Source organism: Nycticebus coucang, chromosome 2 (genome assembly GCF_027406575.1).
Source record: "Nycticebus coucang isolate mNycCou1 chromosome 2, mNycCou1.pri, whole genome shotgun sequence".
NCBI lineage: Eukaryota > Metazoa > Chordata > Mammalia > Primates > Lorisidae > Nycticebus > Nycticebus coucang.
In genome coordinates, this window is record NC_069781.1 from 163,357,246 (window position 1) to 163,382,429 (window position 25,184).

The window sequence follows — 25,184 nt, forward strand, 5'->3', positions numbered from 1 at the left end:
GATAGCTAAAGAAGATGTCTTAAAGGTCTCTTCACATAAGAAAATGGTTGGTAGTTGCTATGGAGAAAAATCAAGACACATTTTTAAGGTAGAACCAATATTTTGGAGCGGAATTACATATAGGAGTGAGAAATAGGAGAAAGGCAAAGAAACTCCCAGGTCTAAGGCCAAAATTCATTGTAGCCATCACCCAGGTAAAATTCAGAGCAGTGTAAGAAAAGAATTAGAAGTCATAAAAGTTGGGAACCCCAGATCACCAAGCTACTAAGTCAGGTTCTTTTCTATATCCTGAATGCAGATCACAGCCATACAGCACAAAAAGCATATTCTAGTCCATTCATTTTCTTTACATACCTAATTGTTCAAAAAACTCTCTCTTCAACACTCAGAAAATTCTCTCCCTTTGCCAATCCCAAGAGCCTCATTTCTTTTCAGTCTCCCATTCTCTTTATTTTGTACCCCCTAAAGCTCCTAAAAATCAGACCAGCTATGCATGCTTTTCTTGGAGGGTAAAAGAGATAAAGAAACTGGGCAGGCACAGACCGTCTATTCAGTTAGGGGCTGTCACTTTGATGATCTGTTTCACCACACAAGTTTCTAGACCTCAGGCATCCCCTCTGCCCTGGACCTTGTCACTTCATAAGGTTCTAAGTGTCTTCCCATTCTGATCACAGAACCAAGAGTCCAGCCCTGCTGGAACAAGGCATTTTCTTAATTGTGAGAGAAGTAGCAACTAAGATGTAAAAGTATAGGCACTGATTTGAAAACACCACCTTAGAAACCCACATCAGAAACTCTCTTTGAGCAAGAACCCCATGAGGCAAGTCTGCCGACCTGGAGCGGACGTGAACGAGCAGACCAGGAAGATACAAGAACCCTCCTTACATGCGGGTTGGTCTGTCACGTTTCAGTTATCCAGGGTCAATCATAGTCCAGGACTATGGAGTACAGCGCAAGAAGGTATTTAGAGACAGACAGAGAGAGAGAGAGGAGAGAAAGAGAAGGAGGAGAGAGAGAGAGAAGGGGAGAGAGAGAGAAGAAGAGAGAGAGAGGAGAGAGACTTGAATAACTTTTATTATGGTACATTGTTATAATTGTTCTACTTTATGATCACAGTGTTAATCTCTTACATTGCCTTACAAATTAAACTTTATCATAGCTATTATGGAGAGAAAAAGAACACGGTACATATAAGGTTGGGGTCTGTAGTTTCAGGCATGCGCTGAAGGTTTGGGAATATATGCCCCCAGGATAAGGGAAACACTGTGTACTTTATCAATCGTATTAGCACACTTTCCTGCTCCTCCCCAAATACCAGATGGGCCTAGGAGTGATGAATGGATGCATCGAGGAAATGTTCCCTGTCAGGCTCGGCCTGAAGGAAGCTTCCCTAATGACCAGAGTTTTGGCACCAGTATCTTCAGCTGCCCATCTCCCCAATCTGAGTATTTAAGCAAATTCCTCTCCAGGAAGCGCTGGCTTCTCTGTTGCTTTGAGTATGAAGCAGATGGAGTACAATTTATATTTCAATCAGGAATCCAAATTAAAGTCATTGGCTTGTTCTTAATGGGATTAATGGGAGTTGAGGAATACATCCTGGCAGCTTGAGAAGCTGGCTGCCTTGGCAGGAGGCCCACCCTACGTTAAGTACACATAGGTATGCCAATTTCCTGAGTTCTCACCTTCTGGGATTTCGGATCTAGACCAGAAAGGCCACCGAGAGGATACCACAGGATGGCAGTGTTTTTGTTTATTAATGCGAAAAAGTTTTGTGACTTAATATGTCTTGCCATTTATTTTGTCGAAGGGTAAGTTATTTATAATAACATTCACAGTTTTAAGTGCACAGTTTTGCTAGTCTTGACAAAAATATGTGCAGTCACTTAACTGCTGTCATCATCAAAATACAGGAGAAAATTGCCCCCTTCTCTGAAGTAAGCTTCTCCCCTCACAGTCAACCCTTAGACAAGGCTGGTCTGCTTACCATTCTTTGCAGTTTTATCTTTGCAGGAAGGTTGCATAAGGGAAGCTTGCAGCCTGCAGCCTTTAGAGGCTGGTTTCTCTAATTGAGCATAAATGCATTTGAAATGCATCCGTGTTGTTCAGCATAGCAATAATTGCAGTTTTTTAATTTCATGCATCACCATCTGTACATCTGTTTCTCAGTTGATGGACATTTGAATTGATACTAGTTTTTAGTGCTTATAAAAAAAGCCACTATTACCACTTGCATACAGAGTTTTGGGTGAACATAAATCGGTTAAATATCTCAGAATGGCTATGTCTAACTTTATGAGAAGCTCCCTAAAGGTTTGACAAATTGATTGTAACATTTTACACACAACCAGGAATGTATGAGAATTCCAGTTCCTCCATGTTCTTAACAACACTTGATACCTTTGTGGTTGATTTTGTTTATTCTTAAAAGTTACCTGTTTAATAAGTGTGTGGTGATTTCCAGTGTGGGTCTAATTTGCATTTTCTTTAGAAAACTAATAATGTTAAGCATCTTCTCATTTGTTTATTTTCCATACATATATCTTCTTGAGTGATGCATCTGTTGTTTAAAAGGTTAGGCTTTTTAAAAAATTATTAAACTTTAAGAATTCTTTAGACTTTCTGGATACAAGTTCTTTATCTAATATGTGACTGAAATTATTTCCTCTCAGTTGACAGCTAGTCCTTTTATTCTGTTAATAATTTCTTTAAAGGAGAAGTTCTTAATTTGGATGAAGTGCACTTGACCAAGTTTTTCCCCCTTTTAGATCAGGCTAGAAATCTTTGCACAACCCAATGGTACAAGGATTTTTTTCCCTTATATTTTCTTCTTGACATTTGTAGTTTAGGAAACTGCAAATTAAAAAAACCATCAGATATAGCCTCAGACCTGATAGGTGTGGTCATGGTTATGATCAAAAAGATGAGAAGAAACGTTGGCAAGGGTCTGGAGAAAGGGAACCCCTTATATACACTGTTGGTTAGAATGGAGATTTGTACAGCGGTTATGGAAAACAGGATGGAGGAAACTGAAAAATTAAAAATAGAACTATTATATGACCCATCAATATCTCTGTTGGTTCTATACACAAAGAAAAGAAAATCAGCACTTTGTAAAGACACCTGCACTCCGAGTTCCTTGTAGTTCTTCACAAAAGCCAAAGTACACAAACAACTGTCCACAGACAGATGAATAAACAAAGAAATATACACACAATGAACTATTATTCCACTTTTACAAAGCAGATACCTCTGTTTTTGACAATATGGGTGAATGTAGAGAATATTACGATGAGTGAAATATGTCAAATGCAGAAGGAAAAATATTACAGGACCTTACTTAAATGTGGAATCCACACAAAAACGAAGTAGAGTAACTAGAAATAAGGAGTAATAATGATAGTTGTCCGGGTGGAGAGAGGGGCAGGGAATGAAAAGAAGAGTTCAAAGGGCAGTCGTATGTCTAACACTGTAATGAGCAGCCTGAGGACTGCAGTTAATAATACTGTATTGTATATTAAAAATTGGCTACAGTGGCTTTTTTGGTGCTCTTACCCCCCCGCCAACACACACACACACAGAAACGGTAACTTTGGAAGGTGATGTATTTGCTAATTTATTTGTAGTAAGCATTTCACTATGTTGTATGTAAATCAAAACATCATGTTGGACACCTTCAATATATACAATAAATCTAAACTTTTAAAAAAGAAAAAAACATTAAATCAGTAAAGCAGATTACACTCTATAATGTAGGTGGGGCTCATCTAATTAGTTGAAGACTTTAATATAAAAAGACTAACTTGGTAGAGGAAGAAAATTCACCAAAGTATTTCCTCTAAACTCAAACTGGAATTCTTTCCTGGGTCTCCCAGTGTGCTGGTCTACTAGCAGATTCTGGGCTTGCCAAGCCTCCACAATCTTGTGAGATGACTTCCCTCCTTCTGCGTCTCTCTCCATACAGCCGGTTGGCCTGACGATCTGTTTCTCTGGAGAACCCTGACTCATGCCCAGGCCATTGTTACTAACACCAGGAGGAGAAATAAATAGAAACACAAACATAGGAATATGCACTTGTAGATCCACAAACGCTGTTTATAAACTGCAATCAAGGCACATGTGTCAACGCACAGTATGACTTCATCCACTCCCCTTTAAAGACACATTATAAACATTTTTTGTGTTACCATGTTAGTACATCATTTTGGAATCATCACCTTTAATAGCTACATATTAATTCTTGGAGAAAATATGCTGCCATGACATGAATTAAATAAGTTGCCATGATCTTGCTTCTGATATCACTCATAGACTTCTCTTGTGAATACACACACACCAGTGTCTTTTTCCATATTTGAACGACACCCTTTCCATCTTTTTTTTTTTTTTTTCTTTTTACAATTTGGGACAGATGCTCAGACATAGAATGACTACTCCTGTGACATTGGCTTGTGATCTATGTTGCCAAATTGATTTTCCAGAGACGTATACCCATTTATACTTCTTGCCATCAAAACATTAAAGCAGTTATTTCTTTAAATTCTCACTAGTACTAGTATTATAATTTTAACTGTTCCTTTTTTGTTGTTGTGATTTTTATCTTGGTTTCATTGACATCAAAACACAACCTTAGTTTAGTTTAGCAGATACTTATTTGGTGGAGATAAGAGAATGACTTTCTCTGCGTTTTTCATAGACTGTGGCGTTTACTCTTTGCAGTTTGGTCTAAACTTGCCTCATCTGTCTGTTGCTGCCTTATTGATTTATATGAGCCATTTGGATGTTAAAGATATGATCTCATTTCTTGCCATATTTCACACAAGTTTTTCTCTTCTCTTTTGCTTTCTTTTTTCTTATTATTCCCACTGCTTAAAAAATATTACACCAGATGTCTATGTGATTAGCTGCTCGCTCTTTTCGGGAATTTATTCAAATATCACCTTCCCACTGCAGCCGTCACTGGTCAGACTATATAAAGTACAAGCACCTTCTCTCCAATCTGACAACCCCTTTCCACCTTCTTTTTACCTGTATTATTATTTATCACTACATAACTACTAACATATATAATTTTACCTAACTGTGTGTAGATAGGTTTCATTACTAATTTGTCATAAAAGGGGGGAGTTTATCATCTGCTGCTCCCCCACTAGGATAATATAGCAGAATACTTTTGTTAAATGCTACTTGGAGCCAGTTCTCTTTATATTTTCTCTCCCACTCTCTTCCACTTTAAAATAGATGCCAGAGTGTTCTGTGTTTCGTGACTCAAAGATATTTGCCCTGCAGAAAGCAGGCGTAGCCTGAAGTCAAACAGCTTTTCAAAGTCTTTATATAAGATTAAACCCAGTGAAAAAAATAACAATGAGAGTGGGAACATTTACCCCTCCAGTCTCAGCTAGGACAAAGAGCTATGATGTCCATCCGACTGTGCTGGCCCATAGGTGACTCTCTGGAATTGGAACACGTCAGAGGAGGTGGGTTAAGTTGGTACAGTGTGTACTCAAGGTCAGATGCTCTCTCCACTGACAGCTGACCCCAGAGAGGAACTTTGTCATCCAACTCTGGCAGGCTTGACTGGCAATCCCAAGAAAATAATTCAATGGGACAATAAGGTAAAACTCTTGTTGATCATCTCTACATATTAAAAATGTTCTATGTGTTAACTATAATAGGCTTATTGTCACTATTTTAAAATTAATTAGTAAACGCGTATTTGCTTTTTTCACCTGCAAAAGATAAAGTTAAATAGATACAACAAACAGATGCCAGAACTTTGTAGGGTTATCATTATTTTTAAGAGTTTATAAATGGGTGTGGTGCCTGTAGCTCAGCGGCTAGGGTGCCAGCTACATATACCGGAGCTGGCAGGTTTGAACCCCGCCTGGGCCTGCCAAACAACAATGACAACTACAATCAAAAATAAAAATAGCCAGGTGTTGTGGCGGGTGCCTGTAGTCCAGCTACTTGGGAAGCTGAGACAAGAGAATCCCTTAAGCCCAAGAGTTGGAGGTTGCTGTGAGCTGTGACACCACAGCACTCTACCAAAGGTGACATAGTGAGACTCTGTCTCAAAAAAAAAAAAAAAAAAAGAAAAACAGGATATAAATGGATTCAACAAAAATAGTTGACAACCACTAGTATTCATTCTCTGATTAAAAAGATGGAATAGATTGGCTCAGAAAAAAATGCAGAAATCATGCCATTTACAAGATAAAGGCACCCATAATTTAAAAGTTAAAGAATGGGGCCTCATGCAAAATGGCCTATCATATAAATACTAAGAAAGAATTATATTTCAGGGCAAAGAATATTACTAGAGATAAGATATTATGACTATCTTAAGTATATGTATCTAATAACAGAATTTCAAAATATATGAAGCAAAAACCAATAGTCCTAAAAGAAAAAACAGAGAAATTCACAATTATAGTTAGAAATTACAACAGTTCTCACCCAATAACTAATAGATCTTTAAATAGAAAATTGATAAGGATATAGATGACTTAAACATTATCCACAAATTTGAACTGATTAAAATGTGTAGAAAATTCACCCAACAACAGCAGAATAAATGTACTTCCAAGCACTCATGAAATATTTACCAAGGTAGACCAAATTGGCCCATGATATGAGTTGCAAGAAACTGAGAAAAATTGCAATCACACCAAGTATTTGCTCTGATCACAATGGAATTAAACTAACATTCAAAACCAGAAAGGCATATAGGAAATAGTTAAAAATTTGACATAGGTCAAGGAAGAAATGTCAAGGAAAATTATAAAATATTCTGAATAGAATGTGAACCACAAAGTAACATATCAGAATTGTGGATGCAGGTAAAACAGACCTTGGGAGGAAATGTTTAGCCTTAAATATTTCTATGAGAAAAAATGTAAAGGTTTGAAGGGAATATTCTAAACTTTTGCTTTAAGAAACCATACAATAAATACCAAATTAAAAGCAAAGTGGAAAGAACAAATAATAAAGAAAAAATGGATTTATGATTAATAAGTTGTGGTCTATGTATACCAAGGAATATCATTCAGCCATAAAGAAGATGGATGTTTGGTATCTTTTTTGACAACCTGGATGGAAATGGAGACCATTTGTCTAAGTGAAGTATCACAGGAATGGCAAAATAAGCATCACATGGACTCTGTACTGAACTGGAACTAGTAGATTAACATGTACACGCTCACATGAGAAAAAAACTCAATGACATTCAAGCAGTGGGGAGGGGAATTGGGTAAATTCCTACCCAATGGGTGTAATACATGGGTGTACTGCACACCTCCTGGGTGAGGGACACACCTGTAACTCAGACTTTAACCAGGCAAAAGCAAACTATGTCACTTACTTGTATGTATCCCCATATTAATCTGAAATTTAAAAACAGAATAAAAGAGAAATTCAAAAAATAGAAAATGGACACATAACAATAAAGTCAATGGAATCCAGTGCTGTTATTTTAAAAAGATAGTAATAAAAAATAAATGTGTAGACAGATCAATGAAGAAAACAAATAAATAAAAAACACAAAATGCCAATAAAATATAAGACATGAGTTCCTTAGATGTCTTACAGTCATTAAATGGAAAATAAGGGGATGTTATGCACAGCTTCATGTCACTAATTCAATTAAGTGGATAAAATAGGCAAATTCCCTGAAAGACACAAATCAAAACTTACTCAAGAAGAAGTAGGTAACTTGAATAGCCTTATATCTAGTAAATAAGTTGAATTTGTTGTAGAAGTCTTCACACAAAGCAAACTCTAGGCCCAGATGGCTTCACTGGTGGATATTAGCAGACAATTAAAATGGAAAGAATACAAATTCTACATGAGCTTTCCCAGAAAATAAAAGAAGAGAGACCACTTTTCAAGTAATTTTAAGAGACCAGAATTACCCTGATGCCACAATCAGACATTTTAAAAAGTCAGAAAATGATAGTGTATGAAATACATGTCATTAATATAAATGCAAATATTCTCAGTAAAATTTTGGCTATTCAAATATAAAAATACATTTTTTTAGAAATATTAATATACATTATGGCCAAGAGGGGTTTATTTCAAGAATGCAAGTTCAGTTGGAATTTGAAAATCAAGCAATACGCTGAGGGTGAGAAGAGGCAGTGACTATGGATAGGCACAAAAAACCTCGATGGGATGATGGAAATACTCTAAAATTGGGTGTGGTGATGGTTGCTAAAAATCTTTAAACTTTACCTTTATAACAAGGTGATTTGTGGTATATAAATTATATGTCAATAAGGCTGTTAGCAAAAATAAGCTGTGTTGAGAGATGGGTGGGTGGCTAGATATGTGATAAAGTAAATATAAAATGGTAATTGTGCAAGCTGGATGTTGGTAATGCATACTCATACATTTTTTCTACTTTTCTGGGTATTTGAAATGTTCATAAGGGGAGGAAGGAGGGACATCGGTGTGCTCCCACTTTATGGCCATCCTGTGGGGGACACAGCTGCAAGGGAGACCCTCTCTAACAGGTGCAAACATTGTGGCCTAGTTGTTTGTACTCTCACATTCACCTGAAATACAATAAAAATAAAATAAGATAAAATGATCATAAGAAAATGTCAGAAAATGTAAAAAAAAAGAAAAAAAAGAAAGAAAGAAAGAAAATCAAGTAAGGGAAACATTTGTACTGACTTCAAAACTTTATCCTTTGCCTACAGTAATCAAGACAAGGTTATATTAGAATAAGGAGAGACATATAAATCAATGGGACAGAAAAGGGAATCCACAAATTGACCCATGTTTACGTGATTGATTGAGTTTTAGCAAAGGTGCCACGATAATGCATGGGAAAAGAATAGAACTTTTCATTCCATTTTTATAAGGATAAATAATACTAAGGTTCAATGAATGAAGTTGCATCAGTTGAATGTCCATAAGAAAATATTCTAACCCTCATCTCATATTATACAAAAATAATTTGAAATCTTTAAACATACAGCCAATGGGAAAATTATGGGGGCAAGACATGATTGCAAGAGGGACTTTGCCTAACAATTGCAATCAGTGTAACCTGGCTTATTGTACCCTCAATGAATCCCCAACAATAAAAAAAAAAATTAACAGGGCAGCACCTGTGGCTCAAAGGAGTAGGGTGCCGCCCCCACATACCAGAGGTGGTGAGTTCAAACCTGGCCCTGGCCAAAAATTGCAAAAAAAAAAAAAAAAAAAAAAAAATTATCACAAAGGAACCAATGGTTCAATTTTTTTGTAGGTATTATTAAAAGCTCATGAATTCAATAGCAAACATGGTACAGGAAAATGTTTTCAGCAAAAATTAAACATAAGTTTTATAAGGATAAATAATAAGGATAGTATTTTCAAACATGGTGTTCAGACTCTGAACAAAAAAGAAATGCAAAAATAACCTCCCATACCTCAAAAGGGGTCACAGAACATTATAAGGTATCACCTAACACAAGATAATTGTGGAATGTTAATAACTGTAAGAAATATTTAATTTCACTAGAAATCCACAAATGAAAACAAAAATATGACTTAAAATAAAAATAAAGCACCCAATCCATGAAGGTACCTGGACCCATGTGGTCATGTGCTCTGCTGGTGAAAATATAAATGGGAATCATTTTTTAAGAAGGAAATGGAAAATATGTATTCAAAATTCAATGTTCCTGTGCTTTGGTTCCCAATTTTTGCTTCTGAGAATCTCAATTCTTGGAATCCATCCAAAGGAAATAATCAGGGATGTGCACATTACTTGATGTGCAGATTTATTAATTTTAAAATTATGTGTAACACGATGAGAAAATAATCCATTTGCCATTGCAATTATAACTACTCACTTCTGTGGGCTTTGCGATCACAGGTTTCAGGTACATACCTATGTCAGTACCTTATTGTGACCTGAACGTTCCCACTAGAATTTAATTCCTTTGAAGGCAGGGACTTCGGCCACCTTGCGATTGTTGTTTTCTCTGGGCCCTGGTGAGTGTTCACCTTATAATAAGGTATTTAAATAGTATTTGGTAATTTAGTGATCAAATAACTGGTGATTATCTACATAATTTAATATCAAGCAGCATTTCAATTAATGGTTTAAAAAAAAACAAACTTGTTTTCGTATTGAACATGCTCCTATGTCAAGAGAAACATCCATAACATACAATTGTATAAACGATATGAACTCAGCATTTATTTTCTTCTTTTATTTTTAATGATTTTTGTGTTGGTAATTCGTGAATTTTATTTTATTATTTTTATTATTATTATTTTTATTCTTATTTTTTTGTAGTTTTTGGCCGGGGCCGGGTTTGAACCCACAACCTCAGGTATATTGGGCCGGCGCCCTACTCCTTGAGCCCCAGGCGCCACCCAGCATTTATTTTCTATTTCAATATTTATTTACCTTGGGGAAAAGGGTTAAGGGTTAAGGTTACATGTGTATTTTTTAATCAGTCTTAAAAATTAAATCTGCAAAAGAGGGGAAGTTAGATATGTCAGACTGTCTGTCTCACATTAAGAAGATTAAGGTTTATATCCCTTCTCTTCCCTTCCGAGAGTAAGCGAATCACCTTTCTGCAGTTGGGAGAAAAATCTCTATGGGCCACTGAGAACCTATTATTCTTTCAACACATTGTTGGCCAAAATACTGGTAGGATGACCATATAAATTACTATTCATAATGGGTCACTTTGGAGAATTAAACTGGGCACCATTAAAAATTACTTCAGAACCTGAAACAAAAATTGGGTGTATGTCAGGGGAAAAGTAGGACATGTGGTCATTATGATTATAAATATTAATAATACCCATAAGAAGTGCCCTACACCTTCTCATTTCTAGTAAACAAATATGCAAAAAATTATGGCTGTGGGGGATTTGTATCTGGAGGACTCCAATCATCTTGCCTGGAAATCACAAAAGACATCATTACCACTAAGTAGTATGTCTAATCCATTCCTTATTTGGAGCTTTATCCAAAATGCTGAACAATTAAAAGGGATATCACTATGAACATTACATAGGCCCAATTTCTAGAATAAAGTAGACCATCAATGAACTGTCCACTTGATATGTTACAGGGGAAATCATTTGCATGTTGTATATCCTTACATGTATAGGTGTTTAATGTTTAGCAAAATGACTAGGACTATTTCAGTTTCCTCTCTACCAACTAGCATGAGTTTAATAATCCATCATAGTTAAAACAAGAATCTATGACAGTAGTTAGAAACACACTTCATGACAAAGCCATCCACATCCATGTGCATCATTAGAATGAGAATTTGAAGCTTTGTGTTATTGAAACACTGGGGTCCTGGAAGAGTTCTCCAGGCAACCACCCTGAGTCTGTATGCCTTCACCTAGAGCAGTGATTTGTAACTGATGTGCCATAGTATATTAGTATGCTGGAAAAATTGTTAAAGTTCATTAATTATTTTTGAAGGAGTTCAAAGCATGGTAAATACATATTTTTTTACTCTTTTTATTGATCAACAAAATGTAAGTGTTTCATGAAAGTTTAACTATAGTTCAAATGTGCCATGAGATAAAAAAAGTTTGAAAAACACTGATCCAGAGGCTCCTTTTTAATACAGAAGATGATGCCTAGCGTAGCGGCACTCTCTCTTTTTTGCATGCTGGAATATCAAAAGTTAAAACCCTGGTAAGTGGTTAAGAACTGCTGATCAATCACCGCCCTTAAGTATCTGAAATGTCTGTTTTCTGGGAGAGAATTCAGTTATATTATAGCTCCTCTGATCCTTGTTCAATTGGCAACACTGCTATTACTGGATAGGACTGAAAAACAAAGTTGAATGAAGAGTTCTCAATTAAAACCATACATGAAAAACCTAGTGTTGACATTACTCATTGCTATTCATTCATTCATTCATTCAACGAGTATTTATTTGGCCCCAGTATATTACAAACCCTCTTCTAGGTTCTAAGTGAACACAAGTCAACACCGCAAAGTCCTCATGGAGTTTTGTTTAATGGTGTGAGGAGAGGAGTAAGGAGTGTACAAACAATAAAAAAAGTACATAAATGTGAATTGTGAGATCAGGAGAGGGTAAGTGCAGTGAAAGAAAAAATACAATGGAGAAAGAGTATTACTTTATATTAGGTGGCCAAAGGAGGCCTTTTGAAGAGGGGCCTGACAGTAGCAGCGTGGAGGATGTGAGGAAAAAGGCAGCCTGGAGTTGGGCAGAACAATGTGCTTATTACAAAGAATTGACTCAATGGCTCGTAATTCTCTTTGGAGTTCTGAACATGAGAATTAGGTCACAGGCGGGAGATCTATATTTTCCTTCTACATCTTTGTTTTGGTCCTCTGCTCTGGAAAAAAGTTAGCTTCCTTTCTAGACCCTCAGTTCTCTCATGCATAACCAAGCTGGGTGGATACCACCAGGGCAGTCCACATTCTCAGGGCACGCCTGAGTTCAACATCACCCTTCTTTCCCACACCAACCCATTCAAGTAACACACATACTTTTACTTACTAGACATGTACCATTAAATAGCTCATGTTTTATCTAAAAAAATACATTTTATTTTGTTTCATTTTTATTTTACTTTATTTTCTTGAGACAGAATTTCACTCTGTCACCCTTGGTAGAATGCCACAGTATGACAGTGATCCTCTTGCCTCAGCCTCTTGAGTAGCAGGGACTATGGGTGCCTGCCACAACACCTGGCTAGTTTTTCCATTTTTATTATTATTATTTTTACAGTTTTTCGCCAGGGTGGGTTTTAACTCGCCACCTCCAGTATATGGGGCCGGCACCCTACTCCTCTGAGTCACAGGTGCCACCCTACTTTTTCTATTTTAAGGAGAGAGGAGGTTTCTCTCATATTCAGGCTGGTCTTAAACTCCTGAGCTCAGGCAATCCACCTGCCTTGACCTTCCAGAGTGCTAAGATTACAGGTGTGAACTATTGTGGTGGTATAAATGCATTTTAAAAGTAAACATGATATTATTACTATGAGTGGAAACTTTCCCATGGTATGGAAGGTAACTAACTGTATAAATAAATACACACAAAGAAACCACTTTTAAATGAAACTCACTTTAGCTGGATACAGGATCTAGGGTTGAAAGTTATTTTGTTTTAGGAGGTTAATAGTTGTTGACCACCCTCTTCTAGCTTGAAAAGTTTCAGCAGAGAGATCTGCAGTCATTCTTATATTCTTCCCTTTGTAGGTAATGGATTTCTTACGTCTGGCTGCTTTCAGAATTTTGTCCTTCATATTAACTTTATTGAAGCTAATTATGATATGCCTAGGGGATGTCTTATTCGGGTTGAGTTGGGCTGGGGTTCTGAAGCTGTCTGCTTTCTGAATTTCAGAATCTCTTGGCATGTCTGAAAAATTCTCTTTCATAATTTCATGGAGAAGGGCCTCTGTGCCTTGTGAAGCTACTTCATCACTTTCAGGGATTCCAATGAGGCAGATATTAGCCTTCTTCAAATTATCCCAGAGCTCTCTGAGAGAGTGATCCATTTTTGCTTTCCATTTCTCTTCCTCTCTGAGAGTTTGGGAGCGTTCAAAAGCTTTGTCTTCAATGTCAGAAATCCTTTCTTCTGCTTGCTCCACTCTGTTACTGAGGGATTCTACTGTATTTGTCAGATCTTTGAGGGATGCAAATTTTTGCTTCAGTGTGTCAAAATCTTTGGTGGTTCTGTCTTTAAATTCGTTGAATTCTTGAGACGACTTTTGAATTTCTCCCCAAATTTCTAATTCTGACTTTTGAATTGTTCCTCGAATTTCTAATTTCAAATTATCCTCCATTCTATTACTCTCGTTTGTAATCCAAATTCTGAATTCTATTTATGACATCTTGGTGAGTTGTGTATGAATGGGATCTTCAGTTACATCTGCCATATCTTTTCTTGGGGGGGGTTGATCTATTCTGGTTATTCATGTTACCAGAGTTTTTCTGCTGATTCTGCCCCATGATTATTTTACACCATTTGACTTTTCCCTTGGAGCTTTGTCAAGGTGCCATACAGTGCTATGGCCTGAGAAACTGGGGACTTGTTTGGTGTGGTGGGGCTATGTGGCTCTGTCTTGTTTTCAGCTGGACTCTGTCCAACCCTAGTGAAACAGTTACTCTGGATTGAAGTCTCAGCTGTGGAGAAATACCAGTAATTAAGTCACACACACCCCCCAAGGTAACAATTGGAAAAGGAAAATCAAACCTTCCTACAACCACACACCCAGGGCACCACTTGGATAGTCCTCGGGCATTTGGCTCAGTTCAAAAGGCCCAAATCAATTGTCTCAGTCAGCACCTGTCTCAGGTGGGAAACTTTAAAAGGTCTCCGGCAACTAGATCGCAGGGGTCTGTTGACAACTCAAATATGACTTGCTCCAGTGCTCCGTGAAGTCAGGAGGACCAACACAGCAAACAGATTAGTCTGGAAGGTTGATGCCTCCTTCCCCACCTTGCATCTTTGTCACACCCAGTCACTGATAACCCTGCAGGGGTTTGACCCAGTTTCCTCCAATGAGCAGATACTCCAGGAGGTTGCACCTGCCTGAATCACAAGGAAATCTATGTCTGCTCAGCCAGGCCACTGCTCTCTGCTCTATCCAGCAGGAGGAGGTGCAGCCTGACAACCTTGAGCACTTGATGGAGGTGGTGGTGGTGGGGGGTGTTCACTCAGTTCCAGGCCCACCCCGATGGTTGTTACTGACAAAATATAACAATTTTGCGGAATTTTTCTTGTCCCTGCTAAGTTCCCCTGCAGAAGAGAAGCTGTTTTGAGTTCCCAGAAACTGCACCTCATGCCCTGTCTTTGCTCCCGCAGGTTTGTATTCGCAGCACTGTTAGCTGTCAGTTTAGTCTTCTGCCTTCCTTTGTCTATAGGTTGATGATCCCCTGAGGGCCAGGTGCATCTTAGGCTCAGTAAAGTGGTCCTCTGGGTCAGCCCCACCCTGGGAATCTCCCATCTCTGCTCATGCGTTTTCTTGTCCCCGCACTCTACCCAGGCCGGTAAGGCCTCAGGCAAACCTTTTACTCAGGGGTCCTGTGTTTTCGTCCCAGATCTGTTCTCCAGTGGTTGCCACCTGAGAAGATGTCCGGCCTCCTCTGGTTGCCCAGAGAGACAGGGGGGTGTGACTTTGGATTATCCGGGGGTGAGCCCTATTGTTGCCCAAAATGGCTGGTGCTCTGCGACTTGGAGCACTGCTGCTCCGGGGTGATTCCTTCTCAGCCGACCATCCTCTCCTCGCTCTCGTGCCCCAGAATCAGCACTGACCAGCTGCAGTTTAGGCACTGTCCACACCCCTCGAGAAATCACCCAAGAATCTGGACTCCTGGGGGACAGGCCTGTAGACCTCAGAGTGAGAGTGGAGGGGAGTTCTGGGAGCTCAGAATTACAGGTAGAGAACATATACAGTTTTATGCCTGGCAGGAGAACACCATGGCACCCTAGTAGGGGAGGTAGGTCCAGTTTTTAAAGGGTCTCTCCCGTGGAGTGGAGTGTATGGACCTTTGAACTCTGCTTATTTCTTTGTGGGGCACTCCAAGCTGTTCTCATGGGGGTGGGGACTCCTGTCCACTTGGTGATGGATTTCGTACCTTTTGTTTGTATCCTTGGAGTCACAGCTCACCTCAGCAGGGTTGATGTGCATTCTTCAACCTTCTCTCTTGGTGTAGCTCTAATCCACCAGGTTACTTGCTAAATTTCTGTCCTTTAACTCTCCTTCTGGATGGGAGCCTCTGTGGAAAGTTGGCTTCAGTCAGCCATCTTGTCTCTCACACATTTGCAGCTGAAGACGTTAAGCTTGAGGTCTTATTTCCATTTCAAAAAGGAGATTTTCTTTCTTTTTTCTTTTTTTACAGTAGTTGTACATATAACCCAAACAGGGACTTATCCCATTGTAATGAACAATAAAATTTTTGCAAAAGTCATTTAGTGTACTGAGCTTCTGCTACATATTAGGCTCTGCCTCAGGCTCTGGGATACCTTATAGAAACAATGTGCTCCCATTGGCTTACATTCTAAAAAGGAAATAATTTGACAATAAATAAAGAAAGCATTGAAAAGAGGGGGGAAAAAACAGTAAGCAATGTGTACTCTGCAGAAAATGAGAGAAAAGCAATATAGCAGAAAGAGGCTGCTTAAGACTGGATGAAGAGAGAAAAACCCAAGTAAGGAGGCAGTGGGTTCCACAGAGAGGGAAAACTGTATGACGTTACACTACAAGTGATTGAAAAGAGAATAACTTTCACTCATTAAAGTATACAGTATTATTATTCAATGTCACTGAATACTGGGTTTTCTTTTTTTTTTTTTTTTTTGTAGAGACAGAGTCTCACTTTATGGCCCTCGGTAGAGTGCTGTGGCTTCACACAGCTCATAGCAACCTCCAACTCCTGGGCTTAAGCGATTCTCTTGCCTCAGCCTCCCAAGTAGCTGGGACTACAGGCACCCACCACAACACCCAGCTATTTTTTGGTTGCAGTTCAGCTGGGGCCGGGTTTGAACCCACCACCCTCGGTATATGGGGCCGGCGCCTTACCGACTGGGTTTTCTAACCAATACAGATGCAGAAATTTATATTCCAAATTTGGAAAACACCAGATTACAGATATCGAGGTTCCTCAGAGGCTAGACCATCTAGAAATTACTATCTCAGAGCCAGCAGTGAGAATGCAGTGAAGTTGAAGTTGAAGGCTAGGTTGGGAGGACCTGTGGGCTCACAGTCCTCACAAAACAAAGATGCAATAGCCATATTTTAGAATTACTTTAAAGCCTGCCCTGGGGCTCCTGGATTAAAGTCTTCCATAGAGAAGCCAAAGGATCCCTCAATTTCACAGTAGGATTTGAGATTGTGTTTTGAATCATTTGCAGGGTTTAAGGTAGAATAAAAGTCCAGACAGCAGAAAAACCAATAGAAATGCAATCATTCATTTGTGCAACACGTTAAATATTTTCTTTTATTCTCCTATCCTGGGTCAAGCTTTTCTAGAATTCTTGGAGGTATGCCAATCAGAGGTTACAGATAAAGACATATAGCCATGATGGCCTGTCCAGGGCTAGCAAGTCATACAGATTGTCTGATGCCACTTTCCTGATTTACTCAATGCATGGGAGCTCAATTTGACCTGAGTGTGCACTGGGACTATCCAGGTGGGATATGAAATCATGTCAAATCAAAATCCAAAGCATTATAAGTAGACTATCTAAACATGGGGGTGTGTGGAGGGAGGGAAGGTGCCCAGGTGAATTCTCACTACACATCTCTAGTAGCTTATAATGAATGCTGTAATATCCAGAACCTGAAATGAATTGCTCTCCCTTTATCCATCTTCCCTGTATTCCTACATCTAATATTTACTCAGTACCTATTCCTGGCTGGAAATCTAAAGTTTAAAAAAGAAGAGATGGATGCTGATGGTAGTGCATTTGAAACTCTAGAGACCCCCGGACTAGTGTGCTAGGTCAGCAATATCAAACTGAGACCACCTCTTTACTAATTCATAAGAGAAAAGTAATTTGAAAATTATCTTTCCAAGTATTACCATCCCATTCACATCCCAGTTAGCGTTCGGCGAGAGCTGGGGGTAGAGGGGAAGAAGAATGTTATCACAGCATAAAATAATTTCCAATTTCCTGAGTGCTAAATAAAGCAAAATTATGGTTACACAAAACTCATTAAAGTTGTTACAGATAAAAAAGTACATTCTAATTAAATTATATGCCTTCAAATCTAAATATTTTGAGAGAAGAGTTATGTTCTAAAAACAGGAGCCCCATTGCTTGAATAAATGATCAAAAATATATGAAATTTCTTATAGTGGAAATGTCCAAGTTTGTGTAGTTCTTGACAAGCTCATCTACATTTCAGATATTATTTGATGCACAGCTTCTATCCAATTATATACAATTCATAATCATGTAAATTTATTTCTCTTCTAAAAAAAAAACATTTAAAGCTACTTTACTTGTTTACTTGCCAATGTTATGCTACATATTTTAGTCAAACATAAGTGAATTCATTGACCAGATAATTAGTCTTTATTTTTTATTTTTGGAGGAAGGGAAATTGTCAATCAATTCTCTGCTTAAATGATGGTTAAGATGTGCAGAATAGACTCGTCAGCTTGGGAAAGAGGGAGATGAGAGAATGAATTCATTTCTGAAGAAATTCATCAGAGGATATAGGAGGCATGAGGTGAGAACTTTTTCCCTTACGTTGTACTAAAAGGAATGGAATTTTTTGTTTTTGGAGTATATTATTTTTCCCAAGAGGGAAATACAATATTAAAATTAACAATATAATTGCTACCTTCTAGTGTTTTTCCTGGCCTAGGAACTATTAGTGGCTTTAGAGATGTGGTCTCAATTCTTGTTCCCCACTAAATAACCGTGTAGAAATTGTTATTTCCATTGTACATTTGTGGAAGATGAAGTTCAAAGAGAACAAGATCCCTACTCAAAGTCACACATCCAGTAGGTGTGGGAGTTAAGTGTACATGTAAGAACATATTGTCACACCTAATGTAGGGTATATTGTTTTTGTTCTTAGCAGAGGGCCTGAGCTCTCCACAAGCTGAGTCTTAGACCACCGTTGTCTCTAAAAACCTGTGAGACATGACCAAGTGGAGGGTAGCAGTATCATAAAGTGGCAAAGACCAGTAAAATCGAATTTAATTCACCAGAACTAAAAAAAGTCCTTTTTCAGAAGACAGTATTCGCTGATCATGAAAAATGATTTTTTTGAGTTAATTTCCAAGATGAAAATTCAATTCTTACTCCCAAGATGTTGAGATTCGAAGGCTCCAGGCACAGACTTTTGTTAAAAAACAAAACATGTTTAATCCCATGAAGAAGATGAAATATCAATGTTCTCTATGAAATACAATATGAACAGCTATAAAATGCCTAATCAGTTTGTTCTTTTATATTTGATTTTTAAAATTCATATTATAGAAAGATATGAAGCCCTGCAGAACACTCCACAATATTGTTCCCAGCATCACTGGGGACTTGGAAGGCAGGCTGTGTTTTTAGAGTGTGACTAAATCCCATTGTCAAACCACATGGCAAATACTTAGTTGCTCAAGCAATGAACTCAGTGCATGGAGGCTGGGAAGCTTTCATTCCCTTCCAAGTTCTCATTGCCAAGGCCTTAGCTATTAATTTTGAGGAATAGTCATTGCTGTTGGCTTTAAACTACATTTAAATGATAAGTCTTCTGGTCAAGATGGGAGAAATGGGATTCTTTTCCATTCGGCTTTGACATCACTTCCTGTGTGTCATTGGGAGATGCTTAACCTCTCTGGTGTAAGATCTCCTTTGGTGTCAAGCAGGGATTGTAGTACTTTCTCCTCTAATAGGAACAGAATGAGTGTTCCATGCCTTGTACATGACACAAAGACAGTATGAGCTAAAAGAAAAGGCTCATTAATTGAAAATAATTAGTGAATTAATCATATCCCTTTCCTCTTTTTCAAAGCATTTGACATACAAGAATAAGGTTTATGCTTACTAATTATCCTCATTAATAAAACTAAAATCAGCATTACTCTTCAACACCAGAGGGATTTCGCTGTTAAAACACTCTTTTAACATTGGGAGAAAACAGTGAAAATGCAATTAGAAGACATACAGTCTTTCTTCTGAGGCTCTAGCTCCTATCTGATGACTCTTCCTTTCCATGGCCAGCCCCTACATCTGTAGTGAACAGCTGTAAATCCTACTTTTAATTTCCTACTCAACAGTTCCATCCCACTGTCACACCTCTCATGTACAATTCCAACCCAAATTTAATTCAACATCTTTCTTCCAAAACCATTTCTCCTTTTAGATTCGCTATGCTAGGTACCAAGTACACGGCTGACACCATTTCTCAAATGGAGAAGCTTAAAAAACACACTAACAGCTTCTCATTAGTGATCAGATCCTGAGAAATCTGCCTCATCAGTATATTGGCTTTCATGCAGCAGATACTTATTGCCCACCTGTTACCTCACAGGCACAGGTAAAGAAGTGGATATACAGTGGTGAGGGAGAAAACAAGATCTCTGCCCTCTTGGAGGTTATGTATTGGTTGGACAAGCACACAAACACACAACTAAATGGAACATAAGAGTCATCATTGATACAAAGAAAACCGACAAGTGACCTACTTTTGTATAAGGAACTGAAACACGATCAGTGGCTGAAACCCACTGGTAGGAGAATGGGACAGGATGACATGAGACACTTAAAGAAACAAAGTAAGGGAAAGGGCATTTATGTTAAGTCTTCGGGAAGCCAGTGAAGTCGTTGAAATTGTGGAATCACATGATCCACAGTTGTGTGTTAAAAATCTCCTTCTGGCTTCGTTGTGGAGAACAGATTGGGGAGGTGGAGAGCAACCATTCTTTGGAGTCAGTGATGAGAGTGGTCCAGACCAGGCTGATGGCAGTGAGAAAGCAGAGAAGTATTTCCTCTTCTCTAAACCCAATTTATTTAATTCATTTCAGGCCCTTGTTTTATCTGCTTTTTGACCTTCACAAAACCCTCCTTGCTTTGCAACACCTGCCAGATAGAATTTGCCACTCTTCTGCTCAGAGATCTCAGCTTCCCAGCCTGCACCCACCCCCACTGTTCTGTAAAGGTTCTCAAAAAGAGGTGGAGGATGTGGAACGATAACCCCGGAACAGTTTCAAATACTCCTGACCTTGTATCACCTGATACACACAGCTATACTCTCTGAACACCATAAATGTGTATTTTTAATTTGTCTTCCAAGTGAAGGGATACGCTGCTCTCTTATCTTCCCCATCATTCCCAGGAAGCATGGCCTCTAGGAGATTATTTAGCTAAAGTCAAAATCTGCCCTGAATGATCACAATTAGCCTACCCTCCATTCACGTTCAACATCTGTCTTCCTCCTACTATATCTTTTATTTTCTTCTCTCAACCCTGAGGGAGAAGAGATAGCCTGTTATACACATACATGAATAATATCTAGGGAAGTGGGTGGGCATATAGGTAGATAGGTGATTCCAAAACAACTGGGTAGATATTTTGGGACAGGGTTGAGAGGACAGACTAAAACTCATCAAGGCAGGTGTTAAGTTTCGTTCTGCATCCTCAAATAATCAGTACAGAGTCTACAGAATGATATCGATGAGTGAATAAATGAATGGATGAATAGAAAGAATACCCATCACTTGAGAACAAGAAGAACAGAGCAGTGTTCCTTATCTTAGTACCACTGATGTCATATAGCAGTAATTATTTTATCACATAAGGAAAGACCACTGAAACTCAGATTTCTTTTAAGGAAATATATTCCAAATGAAAAAGGACTCCACTAGTTGGGAAAGACATTTTATTTCCAAGCTTCTAAAATGGTTCTACACACAACAGAGGCTTAAAATGTTTAAAAAGATCAAAAGAAGAGAGAAAAACAAGTATATTTAACTATTGAAAAGTAGACAGCCTTAAAAAAAAAAAACACTTAAACATAAAAATGTGAAAATGTAGTTGTCAAATCTAATCCAGATACATTTCTAGAAAAAAGGATCATCCCTGGTGAGAGGGTTACTTACAGCTGTACACTTGTTTCAATGCTATTCATGTTCCTTTTGACTTATTTCTTCATTTCAAATTCAATTGGAGATCTGTGCAAATCTAGCAAAATATTCTTTGGATTACAAAGAACTATATAAAAAATGAATACAACCTGCAATTATGAAAGTATTGAGAATGTGCAATCCTTCACCGAGATGATTCTAAAGTGACAACGTCCACAGAATTTATTCCATTGAAGTGTTCAGCCCAATTGGATTTAAATGAAAAGTAAAATGGAAGCTAGCACTTCATAAAAACATTTCTCTTTGTACGCACGTTGACTGAGTCATAAAAACTGGTATATAACAGGATATCAAGAAATGCGTGAAACAAACTTTCGTAATAGAGAAGGAAAGAAGAGGATCATCTAAAAAGTGTCTGCAATCCAAGAAAAAGTAACATGCCCTGTGCTCAGGGGCAAAGAAAGAAAACATTTGCAGCATGACTTTGTGGGGTCTATCCCCCAGTATTGCTATGATTTGACCTTTGGCCCAACTGAACAGGTGAAATATCCTTCACATACATCCCAAGAAACTAGCTGCGGTGGCAGAAGACTGTAAATAAACTCACAGATTAAATGGTGTTGACCTTCAGACTCACAAATGGTCCCTGCCCTTATTCTGAGCTTATGGTCCTAGGCATATTCTCAATAAAAGTTTTTGGAATGAATCAATCTTTTCTCTTAGCAAAACTTAAAATACCACATCATTTCAAGGGAAGTTAAAATTACAGGAGGAAAAATAAGCAGTTTCAACTGTCAGCATCTTACAGTAGCCTGGTAAGTTCAGTGTATGGAAAAATAGAATTAACATTGGAGTCTGGGGCAAATTTATAGTTTTGACGCTTCACTCTTCCAACTTCCAAATTTTCCGTGTAGGATACAGAATCTGTGCCTGGAACATTAGAGTTGTGACAGTTCTGTTCCCTCATGGATTTGTCTCTCACAACCACCAAATTACTGATACACAAGATAAACGTATATTATATAAAACATATTGCAAAGTCATAGACTGACCTATTTCTTTAGCATCCTTCTTTTATCAGAAGATGTATGCAAAGAGAAGCCAGGAGGTTAACACCGAGAATGTACCAAAAAAATAAAAAATAAAATAAAATAAGCTTTACACGATGTTACAGAATCTTGCTGAAAAAAAAATTTGTAAAACATACTTGATTTTAAATAAACAATACAAGCTGCAGATAGACTACAACAGGTCATAAATAGGGTTACTAAAAAGATCACAATTAAATTAGAGATAGAAACGGATCATTAGAAATACTCAAAATCTTTTTCCTTGTTAAGAATCAAACCCAGAATTAAAAAAGAATCTTTTCTTTTATTTCAAAGGTTGCTTCTTATATTGAAGCTTATATTAAAGCAACAGTACAATGTTCATAAAATATAAGTGTGATGCCGTAACATTTTCTTACATGTCAGAATACTGATATTTGTATGTATACTAAAATAAGAACTTTAAAATTGTACAAATAGATACATTAAAAATGACATAGAAATAGGGCGTCTCTCACTGAAACAAGACAGTTATATCTGGCACATATTAGTTTAAGATGAAGGTAGAAGCAAAAAGATTTACAAGAATCAGCAGTAACAAGATTGATGCTCAGGGGACATAATTGTACATTGTATTGTACATACATTGTATGGGTTTAAGCTGGCTGAATATTATATATTTCAAGTTTAAAAATGCACTACATATAGAGTGTCCATAGTTTAAGGCGAAATTACAGCTCAGAACTGTTGTCCCTTCTAATTTTGTGGAAGCATCTTTGACAAATTAAAAAAGAAGAAATGACTTAGGTGTTCGTAACACGTACACGATTTCCCTTCATTGTCAGTTCGGCATTAGAGTTCTTCCTTTAAATATTGTGTATGCCAAGTGGTTTTTCTCCAGCGAAGTTGATAAACAACTTCAATATTTGCCTTTTTGTGTGTGTGAGAAAAGGTAATTCACAGTATTTACCACTTTGATGTCCTTGCAGTTTTATGAAATGTATCCTCTCTGTAAAACTTTGCTTGTTTTAAATGAGCCTTTCCTGGATTTAAAAAAATACCTGTTTACACATCTTCTAGATTCTTGAGAACGCCAGACACAGTTCTTAAGGCCAAATTTGTATCGTTATTGTTAAGAATCGTCATCAAAAGTGTCTTTGGAACCATACAAGTCTGCTAGTTTCTTAAATCGAGGTCCCCAGTTCTGTAGATAGTCATAGTCCAAGTCTGAATCTGTGGTGGCCGACTCTAAAGAGCTCAGGGACCCAGCCACTGAGCCCCTGCCTTCATAACCATAGATTTGGATGGAGTCATAAGGAGGTGCAGTGGGGTCGTTATCTGCCTCCTGTATTCTCGTGTTGATGAAGTCATCGACGTCCACGCTGTTGGGCGCTGGCCGCAGCCCGGGTCTAGGCATGTACTGATACTCCGGTTTTATGTCTTTGCGAGGAATAAATCCATTAATACCATCAGGATTCTGGAGGGTGGCAATGTCAAAGGCTTCTGTGTCTTCCTCCCCGCCACCTTCGTCATCATAGGTAATGATGTTCTCTCGGACATCTTCTTCCTCAAAAACAATGAGTGGTTCCTTCTTTTGCCTTCTCAGAGTCACAAACAATACTACAATGACTATGGAGAAAGGGAAAGAAGCAAGCATTGGTTAAGACCTGAAATCCCATATTCCTTTCCCAGAGGACCTCTGCTTACCATAAACCAGGGTGCACAAATGGTTCAGAACTGGAACCAGCCTATGGAACCAGAACTTTGCCTGGAGTCCCCTGAGGTGTGCCAAATTGACCACACCTGGCTCTTCCTCTGCAAATGCTGCCGTGAGAAGGTTACCTCCCACAACTTGGCAGGTTGGGACTATTTTGAAATTTTAGCAAGCAAATCTGGATACCATATTTTAAAAGAACTAGGGAGATTCTAAATGTGTGGATGTGCAGTCTCTTAAAAGTGGTGAAAGAGAGGGAAGGAGGGAGAGGGGTGGGGCCTTGGTGTGTGTAACACCTTCTGGGGGCAAGACATGATTGCAAGAGGGACTTTACCTAACAAATGCAATCAGTGTAACCTGGCTTATTGTACCCTCAATGAATCCCCAACAATAAATAATAATAATAATAAATAAATTGAAAAAAAAAAGTGGTGAATGCCACATTCTCTTTGCAGAAGTTTCTGAAGTTTAAGAATGAGACATTCAGAGACCTCACAATCCACCTTATTATGGGAAGGAGGTGGTGGCTAGCTCTGACCAGAGTCTAAGGGACAGCACTGACCCTACTCCTAAGACTCTCTTTGGATTCCCGTATAGAGGAGGGAAGTTTATAAAGATTCCCAGGAGGCAGAGTCTTCTATTTATTTGAACATAGGAAAATGGTGTTAGCTGAAAGCCCAGATGAAGCAATCTCATCTCTTCCCTGAGAGAGGGAAATCCCATTAAGCTTGGGCAATCTGGGAAGAGCAAGCAGAGTCATTTATAAGGAAAGCTCAGACGCTGTTTAATTCTTATTGATTCCTTTCCCTGCCCCAAGAGGCTTCTACTATGTTCCATTAGAAGACTCTCCCACACACTCAGCAAGACTGAAGAAAATGCAGCT

The 25,184-nt window shown here is 38.2% G+C and overlaps 1 protein-coding gene across 4 annotated transcripts in view; it reads right to left on the reverse strand.

Moving 5' to 3' along the window:
* Positions 1-21,319: 21,319 nt before the first annotated feature.
* CDH11 (cadherin 11) overlaps positions 21,320-25,184 on the reverse strand; it is a 165,626-nt gene continuing 161,761 nt past the window's right edge. For all 4 annotated transcript variants that reach the window (XM_053603293.1, XM_053603305.1, XM_053603284.1 and 1 more), the window contains exon 13: positions 21,320-24,216. In XM_053603293.1, coding sequence (XP_053459268.1) covers positions 23,720-24,216 — 497 coding nt within the window. In that variant the 3' untranslated portion in view covers positions 21,320-23,719. The remainder of the gene's footprint in view (positions 24,217-25,184) is intronic.